General features: G+C 40.6%; 1 protein-coding gene across 4 annotated transcripts in view; it reads right to left on the bottom strand.

Moving 5' to 3' along the window:
- Positions 1-3,380: 3,380 nt before the first annotated feature.
- The window catches only part of SAMD13 (sterile alpha motif domain containing 13), a 40,904-nt gene continuing 34,085 nt past the window's right edge, over positions 3,381-10,199 (bottom strand). For 3 of the 4 annotated variants that reach the window (XM_059376962.1, XM_059376963.1, XM_059376964.1), the window contains exon 4: positions 3,381-4,518. In XM_059376962.1, the coding sequence (XP_059232945.1) occupies positions 4,375-4,518 (144 nt within the window). In that variant the 3' untranslated portion in view covers positions 3,381-4,374. The remainder of the gene's footprint in view (positions 4,519-10,199) is intronic. The other variant, XM_059376965.1, reaches the window with a different exon arrangement.

Raw genomic sequence — 10,199 nt, 5'->3', positions numbered from 1 at the left:
AACGAGCTGCTCATTAGTGTACCCAATGCTTTCTCTTTCCTTCCTGTTGCTTCTGCTCCTGGTTTAGAAGCAGAATTATCAAGTTTTCTCCAAAGAAGCTTATCTGTCCTACAGCAGTCAGCTCTCTGAACATTTAACTTCATCTTCCAAATCATTACAGAAAACGCTTAATGGCTCTGTGCCCAGACCTGACCCCTGCAGATCCCATTTGCAATGACCGTCAAAAGGCAGATGGATCACCACCAGTAAGTACTCCTTGCATTTGGCTTCCAAATATAGGAGTGGTTGGGTAACTGAGGGTCATTAGACTTTTCCAAATTAAATTCCTTCTAAGATCTATTTCTCTAATGCAACGGAAGGACAGTATGTTCCCCTGACTGTGGATGCTAAGCTTAGAGGGACAGAAACCATGCTCACATAGGGTATTTGTTGAGTAGAGGACAAGGAGATGGCCACCAACTTCTCTCTGAATATGAAGATCATTCATATTCGTCATGTCCATTAAGTATCAAAAATGATGCTCAAATCTGCAGCACATTCTGATGCACTATGCCACCTTATTTTCTTTTCAACTAAATCTACTGATAAGTGCTAATTCCTGAATTAACTTATGCTAAGGAGGCTCTCTGTATGGTCCTTGCCCTCCATCAGCAGTCTAAATTTCACATACCTTATAATGACAATGTAAAAGAGTGCAGTTGCCGGCTGCAAGGTGTTAGGGAATTAAAAAGATTGTAATAAATTGGAGCTTTCAGCCTCACCTAGAAGAATGCAAATGTAGTCATAAGAACACACACATACTGCACTGGCCAAAGAAAATGTCAGCTTAGATTCCACTAAAAGAGACCAGTTTGTGACCTCGCCTTCAAACCAATTCATTACAGGTCCTTTCTGGAATCTGAATCCCAGGCTAAAACATGGGGTGGGGAAGAGAGGTGGAGGGGCAATTGTTTTTTTAAATCCCTCACGATTTTGATATCCTGTCTGCTCCTCCAGTTGAGAATAATCAAATTGAATATTAAACAATTCTCACATGAAATATATTGGCACCAAGGTGTGCTCATTCCCACTTATGCTTACAAGGTGCTTCCCCATGTCTGTGGGTATTTGCTACTAGCTGCAGGCCCGGATCACAGGAACAGAAACCTGGTGTGATCAGAAAGGACTCAGACATTTCTGATTTTAGGGCTGTTTGGAGACAAAGGCTGCCTACCTGCTGAATTTCAAGTACTTCCAGCCTCTTGTTTTGATAACACTTCCTTTCCCCTGAAGTGGGGGTGGGGAGGGGCAGGAAGCACCCTCAGTTATTGTCAAGGCATTATTCTGGAGGCATGAAAGGCACACTATCTTTAGTTTGCTAATTTTGCCTGAAAGCTGTCAACAAAGGGCTAACAAGAAATGATTTGATTCTTTTCAGTTTGCTTTTCAATTAAGATATTTTCTTTTCCTTTCCTTTTCCCCATACCTGACAAGCTTGTATGGAGTAGCCTGGGCCTAAAGCTTAGTTGAGTCAGGTTGGGGTTAGGGAACAAGACTTTTGGTAGTTGTGAGAGGTGATGGGATAAAAGCATCCAGGGACTGAAGGGAGTATAAGCCCAAGTTCAAATCTAGAGAAAAATACAACTAAAAACATACTTTCAGCAACATTTGCTCCAAGTATTCAATGGCCAGCTGACGGTGGTGACAGGACATTGTCCTCTAATATCTCTTCTCCCTTATTTGTAGAATAATGGGACTTTTGTTAGTTGGACCCATGGGCTCTAAGGAAAAGAATATTTCAAGCCTCTTTTGCAGCTGCAGTGTGGCAATGTGATTGAATTCTGGACAAGATATAAGGGGAAGTATGTGCAATTTCTTGGAAGTGTCTTTAGAGGGAGGAGGTATGTTCCTTTCCTCTTTTCTTTTTCCTGCTGGAAAGATTAGAAGTCAAGTGGTGATGGGGAGAGCTAAAGCAGCCATCTTGGGCCATGAAAGGATTCTGAAAATAAGTAGTATGCACGATGGAGCAAAAGGGTAGGAGGAATCCTTAACATCATGGAGGGCCATGCCATCTCTGGTCTCCCTGGATGAGGTACATGAAGACTCCCTTCTGTCTTGTTTACCTTACTTGGCAGGGTGGGGGTGAGGGCAGGGAGGCAGTTTTAGGTTATAGTCATATTTTTCCAGACTCATATATAAAGTATCAGGTGCATGAGCAGAAGTAATGTGGAGATACTCATGCTATCCCATAGAGGCAGAGAAGGGTCGCACATCATCACTATTTCACCTGTGGGCAAGTCTTTCAGAGGGGTGAATTCAGTTCTCCATTGGCCTGCATCACCAGCAATTACACTTTTCACTTTTTATCAGTACTGTTCGCCACGGTACATAAATATATTCTGCCTTTTAGGTTTTTTTTTTTTTTTTTTTGGTAAAGATTTTGTTTGTTTATTTGACAGACAGAGATCACAAGTAGGCAGAGAGGCCGGTAGAGAGAGAGAGGAAGCAGGCTCTCTGCCCAGCAGAGAGCCCGATGCAGGGCTCGAGCCCAGGATCCTGAGATCATGACCTGATCTGAAGGCAGAGGCTTAACCCACTGAGCCACCCAGGTGCCCCTGCCTTCTAGTTTTGCATGATCTGTAGACTGTGAGAACGTGGGAATGGAAAATGTCTCTTTTGTAACCACTTCTCCCACTTACCATGCAAAACAAAGCATTACTTAAATTTCAGACTCCATACACTCCATAATTGAATTAATTTGGAATGCATTTTTCAACTCCACTCATTACACCATTTCCTGTTTTTTTTTTTTTTTTTCAATCTCATCTTCAGATTTTCTGTTCTTTAGAGAAATTATCTTCACAGGAGAGTGAATTATAACTCTCTAAAATAGTGGCTCTTAACTTGAGGAAGGGGAAGACAGAAGAACCTGGGGGAGTCCATCAACGCTGCAAAGTTTTATATGTGGGAATATGAGCTTTTGCCTGGAGGAAAGTGCGTAGCTTTCACCAAAATTTCCAGAAATTCATGACCCTTCACTAGCGTACCGTGAAAAACAAGGAGGAGAAGGGTGGTGGGGAGGGAGAAGGGGAGGAGAAGAAGAATGGGAGGAGGAGGAGAAATAAAAAGAAGGAGAAGAATTATTATTCTTCTTCTTTGGCTAAAATGATACCTAAAATTGATTTTTGGATGGGGCAAGAGAAGGAACAAGGCCTATTTGGACAATGCAGTTTATAAAGAAGTCCATAAATAGATCAAAATGTTTTATATATCTAAAGTTGTTGTTGTTGTTTTGTTTTGTTTTTGTAGGCTTGACTTTCTTTCCATGGTGTTGAAGAATAACCTTAATCCTTAATCCCAATTGAAGAGGCGACCAAGCAGAAACGATCAGACACTGGCAATAAACTGAAACAATGCTTTATTGCAACCACAAAGCACCAATTCAACAAGGTATTGACACACAGAGATTTGAACAAATGTCTCTTTGAACAGAGATGTAGCAAGCTCACTTTTTTCAAGTTCTTAAAGACAAGTACTCAAACCAAGAATCAAACAAAGCATCAGAGCAATTAAAAAAATATTACACCATCATGAAGGAATATATATAAAAATATTCTGTCCTAGTAACAAGGCTTTTTGATCTATAACTCTCGGCAAATTCCTTCAGAAACAAATCAGTATAAATACAAACCATAAAGTGAAAAAATGCTTTCTTCTTCAGAAACAAAGAGCCAATTTGAAAGTAAATCTATGCAGAAAATATCATTATCCCCTGTGAAAAAAGCTGAATATGGATGGCGATCCCCAAGACAAAACAGAGTTTCTCTTTTCAGAGGCTCTGCTCCTGCAGGGGCCATGATGCACGTTCCTCTCAAACATCGCAGTACATCCCAGTGAAACCTTAATAAGGTCAAGTGAAGGACCCTCTATAAAAGAGGGTGTCGGCAATTCCATCCAAATAACACAAACTCTAAGGAGCAGAGGGATTCAAGGGAGACAGCATCTCTCTCTCTTTTCTCCCCTTCCCTAAGTTTTCTGGTCTTTCATCTCTCTACATCTGTAACCAGAAGATCATTGCATTCAACACTTTTTCAAGGATTTTGGGAAAGCAATCTGAAGATAACCCCTTTGGTGGGGAGGGGTGTCCAACCATGTCAAAGATAACTCTGTTTGACAAGCTCCACCAGGAAAACCATGCTGTCCACAAGTCATCCTTGCTCCTCCTGGCTGAGTTCAGGTCAGCGGATGGATTGCCTAGTCTATCCCATAGGATAACTTTTCATTTGACTGAAATTCTTTACATATACACATGTATGTATTCTGTTTACAAAGTTTCATCACATGAAACTAAATTATATCTTATGTATTTTTTGAGGTTTAAGACCCCAATTTGTACTATGAAGAGTTGTTCTTTAGATGTTTTGTCTGCAGAGGTTTTACATGATACTCGTAGATTTTCAGAGCAGGCCCCAGTTTTAACTGAAGTCCCGTCAACACATCGTTTCTTGTCATCAATAGCAGGGATTTTCCATCAATCTCCTATAATGGAAGAAGACGGTAAAACCAACACTGAGTCCAAAAGCTCAAGGATAATGAAGAACAAAAAAAGTTCAAAGGAAAAAGACATATTGATTGTCCTCAAGCTAAAAACATTACTTTTTCACTTGGGTCAAATGGAAAATATGGACTCCTCTATTTTTATGTTCCATTTTCCACTTTTATTTTTGAATTAAATATAATCCATAGCTGATCTTATTTTCAAGATCACATCCCTAAAGTCAAATCTTAAAAAAATGATGGCAGGCTTGGCACATATATTTGTAAGAGTCAGAGATATTGTTTCTGAAAGAAATAATGACCCTTTCCATTTATAAAATGTACTGAAGTTTGTGCAAAATTTCTGTGTACTTAACTCCTAAAACAACTCTATAAATTAGGGCAGGCAGGTATTATCAGATTTTACAGGCAAACCAAGGACCAAGGCGAGAAGTTAATGTGCCTAAGATCACGAAGTTAGGCAAGGAAAACAGAGGAGTGTAAATCACCTGCCTAAAACCAAAGCTGATGTTCTTTCTGTAACGCCTTGGTGTTTCTCTTGACACTTGGAAGTAAATATGTGTAGTATAGGTGAACCAATGGGGTCATAGATGACTAGGTATTCCAGAATCTTGTCAATTACAACAATGGGCAGTGGAAAAATGATTCACTCTCTGTGAACTTCCTTTCTGTCCTCTTTCTTTCTTTTTTTTTCTTTCCTGTCCTTTAAAAGAAGAACCTTGGGGCACCGGGGTGGCTCAGCGGGTTAAAGCCTCCACCTTCAGCTCAGGTCATGATCACAGGGTCCTGGGATCGAGCCCCACATCGGGCTCTCTGCTCAGCAGGAGCCTGCTTTCCTTCCTCTCTCTGCCTGCCTCTCTGTCTACTTGTGATCTCTGTCTCTGTCAAATAAATAAATAAAATCTAAAAAAAAAAATAAATAAATAAAAATAAAAGAACCATCCTGTCTCAACCTGAAAATCAACCTACCATACTTCCTTTTAGTGGATCCTCAAGATTCAGGTAGTGAAGGTAGTGACGGGCAGGGCTCTGCCCCTGCTCTCTCAGAGTCCACTTCCCACTCCCTTCAGGTACCCAACCAGAGTTCCCTGGAGACCACAAAGCTTTGGGGGTAAAATATAAACAGGCTTTTCATGAAAGGGATATGGATCCCAAATACAGAAAGTAGTTTGGAACTTCTGGAAAGGGATCACTGAGAAGCTTGCTGAATACCACCTTATTTTTATTATTTTTTACTGTGGGACAAGTGAGCTGGCTCTTAGGGGGCTTGGGCTCAAGAGATGGACCAGCTGTGCATGTCTGGTAAGCATTGACTTGTCTGTACAGACATATGTCTGTAACCATCTCCCCCACTGATGGACAGATAAGGGGACAGGCGTGTAATTCCAACTACACAAAACTGACTCTTTCCTACACTGACCCCAAGAAAGCCATTCTTCCAAATTCTCTTGTGTTTTACCAGGCTATGAAGAAAATGTGCTTTGTATGTTTCTGTGTGTGGAGAAACACCACTGGGCTCATGGGCTGAAGAAACACCCACTTTGGGATGCCTGGGTGACTCAGTCAGTTGAGCGTCTGCCTTTGACTTGGGTCATGATTCCAGGGTTCTGGGATTGAGTTCCATGTCAGGCTCCCTGCTCAGCCAGGAGCCTGCTTCTCCCTCTGTCTGCTGCTCCCCTTGCTCGTGCCCTCTCTCTTTCTCTTTCTCTTAAATAAATAAATGAAAATCTTGGAAGGAAGGAAGGAAGGAAGGAAGGAAAGAAAAAGAGAGAAAGAGAGAAAGAAATACCCACTTTGTGACTTTGGGTAAATCCCTTACTCCTCTGTCTCCTCAGTTGGTAATGTGGGGATTTTGGGGTTTCTGATAGGATTCCATGAGATACTACTTTCACAAATGCTTCCTGAGCTATGAGTTATATAATCACTTATTGTTCCTCAACAGGCCCATGGTCCTCATGTCATTTGTCAACCACCTATCATGAACCAGAGCAGAAGGGCAAGGAATTACTTCTAACTGCCTTTTGGTGTTATTGAACTCTGGAAACCTTTATTTTGCTGACAACTAGAAAAAAAAAAGTCTCACATTAATTTGTGAGAGACAACTATTCAAAAACATGGTGCATAAAAAAGCAGTTAGTTGACAGGGCAGACTGGAAATTTATTTAAGGACAAAGGATTTGACTTTCCAAATCTAAAATGTTTTCTTCTTACGCAGCTAGTAAGCCCAAAGACTGCCCATCAGTAAAAGCTGTAAGGATGAGAATTGGCTGAGGAGCTTATGACATGCGGAAACCACTCTAGCAGTTCTGAAGGCACTATGAGGTCACAGGAATCTGAATCATAGGTTTCTTCAAAGCTCCCATATATCTTAGATTGCCTGAGATGATGAAGTACTCACTTGTAACGCTTTAAAAAACAGCAAAGCCCTTCCTGCTCTCCTTCTTGCCTTTGTTGTTGTTTGCTCCTACTTAACTTCCTACAGATTTTAAATGGACATCAGGAAGAGATGACACTGCTTTCATTTCTACACAACAAGAAAACTTCCTTGACTAACCGAATTTTTTTTTTTTAATCTTTGCTGGCAAAAAAGTCCTTCTACAACTCAGCATTTCTGTCAAAAGCCAAGTTGTCTGTGAAAAATGCTGAAATTTGGATTTTATTTAAGACAAAATGGAAAATCAAGTTTCATGCTCCAATTTGATTTTCCCTTTGTTCAGTAGCCATACTGCAGTTCACCTCACACTAGGGCTGGTAAAAGAAAGCTCCATCTGGAAATCCTCATTTTAAAAACTGGAAATGAATATAACTCATACATACAACAAAACATTCCTCTTTGGTCATGACTACAGCAGCTCAGATGAATGGCAGTAGAACACAACATGATGGAAATGTGAGCTTCCAGGTCAAACAAACTGCAGTCTGAACCTTGTCTCTCCACTGCTTATTGTGTGAGCCTAGACAAAGGACCTGAATTTCCTGAGCCTCAGTTTCCTTACTTGCAAAATGAAAACAAATCCCTGAAGGATTCTACAGATTAGAAATGATTCATTCACGTAAGGCACCTAGTACAGTGCCTGACAGACAGGAGGTTCTCAATGACTAGTAAGCAGCAAGAACAGGATGTGTTCCAATTCCAAATCCATCTACTGCTTCCTTTCTGGAAGTGTGCTCCCTGCCTGAATGCTACCCTTTGCCAGAGGGATGTAGGCGTATTCCTGTTCAAGTTCAGAAAATTCGGTGAGATTAAAAAAGCTCAAGACTACATCAAAAATTTGTCTCATAAAAACTGCAAACACAGAAAAGTTCCTTGATTAAGGAAGCGAATCATTTGTTACATAACTTCTATAAAAGATTGAGATGCAAATAAAATCCAAATTTTGCCAGTCAGCATGGTGTACTAGAAGGAGCATGAGACTGGGAAATGGAAGACAAGAGTTTCTGATGCAGACTCCATCAGTCATTTTCCACAAGTAACCACTCCTCTGTACCCCAGTCTGTTTATTAGCATAAATGAAGGGGTTGGAGGGTGACCAGATCCAGTTAAATAAATATTTAAAAATCCCATGATTTAGCATGTATGTTATGATTAAAGTCAAAACAAAAAGATAGTTCACATCTTGGGATCCTGTTTACCTCCCTGTGTTAGGGATAATCATTTGTCAGTTTCAGTTTCTATCTTCATGTAAGAGTAACCCAAGTACCTGTTGGACAAGAATATTTATGCAAAAAATCTTTGCCTACTTAATAAGTTCCAGCAAGTACTCATGTATGGAAGTAAGGTTTAGAAATGGTACGTGTAAATTTCCAATGAAAGCAAGACCCATGATGTAAAAATAACTGATTGGGATCCTTGGATATTATAGCTCAGTAGAGAAACATATGTTTTAGAGAAAGACATTATTTTATTGCTTATTAGGTGGGGCCTGGGCAAGTTATTAATCTCTCTCAGCCTCATTTCCTTACATATATGATGGAGGAAAAGTTGCTACTGTATTTCACTGCTGAAAGAATTATTGAGATAACACAGGTGAAGTAGAATGCCTGATATCTACCAAGTACTCCATAAAGGCTAGCTATTTTTTTAAAAGTCTCTATTAAAAAAAAAATCTTAATCCTTTTACTTTTCACTCTTTCTCTCTACAAATGCTAATACACCTTGATAGCTCTTTCAATGGAGATTGTGATATGGCCAATTGGAATGATGAGGTAGGAAGAGGTTGGGAAGAGAAGAACAGTGGCTGTCAAGAAAGAGGAAACTGGTTAATAGCAAGGAGGGACAGTGAAAAAGTCAAAGAGAAGTCAGTGGGCTTTCTGATAGGAGGGCCCTGCAACTAACCCAGAAGGCCATACTTGTGGGGTGGTCTCTGCTGTCTCAAATATAGTTCAGAGGAAAAGAAGGCTCAATTAGAAACAGAAGATGGGATGAAAGCCAAACTCTGCTGCTTCTTAGTTTCTTGTGTATCATCTGGCCAATTATTTCTTTCCTCTGTGAAATAAGAGGTTTGGACTAAGCTGCCTTCTGTCCATTCTAGTTCAACACACTCTTAGATGCCGATTCTGTCTTTGATAAGCATCAGACTCACCATCCTTACAGAAAAGTCTCCCTATGAAAGAACAAAGCACAGACTCCTTACCCATGATGTGGAGGAATTTGATGAAATGGGCTGTCCTTTTCCACTTCAGTCTTCCCTCTCACATTTTCTAGAACTTTCTTTGTAACAACTCTCTTGCCATTCACTATCTGGCTACAAGTGGTGACCAGCCTGAAGTTTCCCATTCCACTGCTTACAAAGGGTACAAATGTCCCAGAGGAAGGGGGACTTGGTCTGGAGCCCAGGGATACAAATGTGGAAAATCCTGTGTCCAATATGGGGATGACATCAAAGAAGGAGGAGTGAAATCTCCTGGCCTTACCCACATGACCAGTGGAAAAACAATCTCCTGAGAAGAAGTCTCCATCTTCAAAGACATTTTGAAAGCCACAGTGTGGCCTTTCAAACCGTGGTTTCTCTTTCAAGCAGTTTTTGTCTCTGCAGTCACCTGTATTTTCCATTTTGATGTGGTTCTCTTTGGACTTGTCATAGTTGTTGCGTTTCTTGGTATCAGACAAGACGTCATAGGCTTCTACTACTCGTTTGAATTTCTCCTCAGCTGCCTCCCTGTTTTCTGGGTTCTTGTCTGGATGTACCTGAAGAGCTAACTGGTGGTAAGCCTTCTTAATATCAGCGGGGGATGCATTTTGAGGCACACCTAGTACTCTATAGTAATTCATCATGTTTCCTTAAAGGACCTTTCCTTACCAAGACATAGAGTTTGTTTTCAGAACAACTTCCATATAATTTTGGAAAGTAGGATGGTGAGCCACTCCAGTCTATACCAAGACCCTTTGAATCTCCTCACATAGTTGTTGGAACAAACTCTCTTCTGGGGAGGAAATTCCTCTTTGGTGTCCTTTACTCTTCTCCCCTCCCCCGCCCCCACAGCTCAATGTGAGGAGAGTGACTATGAGCTCAACATTATCAGCTCAACATCTCAGCTGATGCTGTGCCTGCCTTGCATCCCTATTGGCAGAAAATATGAGGTGGATAATATACATATGAGGAAGATTTCACCTAGTTTAAAAAACCAACACTGAGCAGCTTGTTTATAGAAAAAAAATACAT

Source organism: Mustela nigripes, chromosome 14 (genome assembly GCF_022355385.1).
Source record: "Mustela nigripes isolate SB6536 chromosome 14, MUSNIG.SB6536, whole genome shotgun sequence".
Classification (NCBI taxonomy): domain Eukaryota; kingdom Metazoa; phylum Chordata; class Mammalia; order Carnivora; family Mustelidae; genus Mustela; species Mustela nigripes.
The sequence above is the reverse complement of the archived record's forward strand: the minus strand, read 5'-3'. Positions and strand labels throughout refer to the sequence as shown.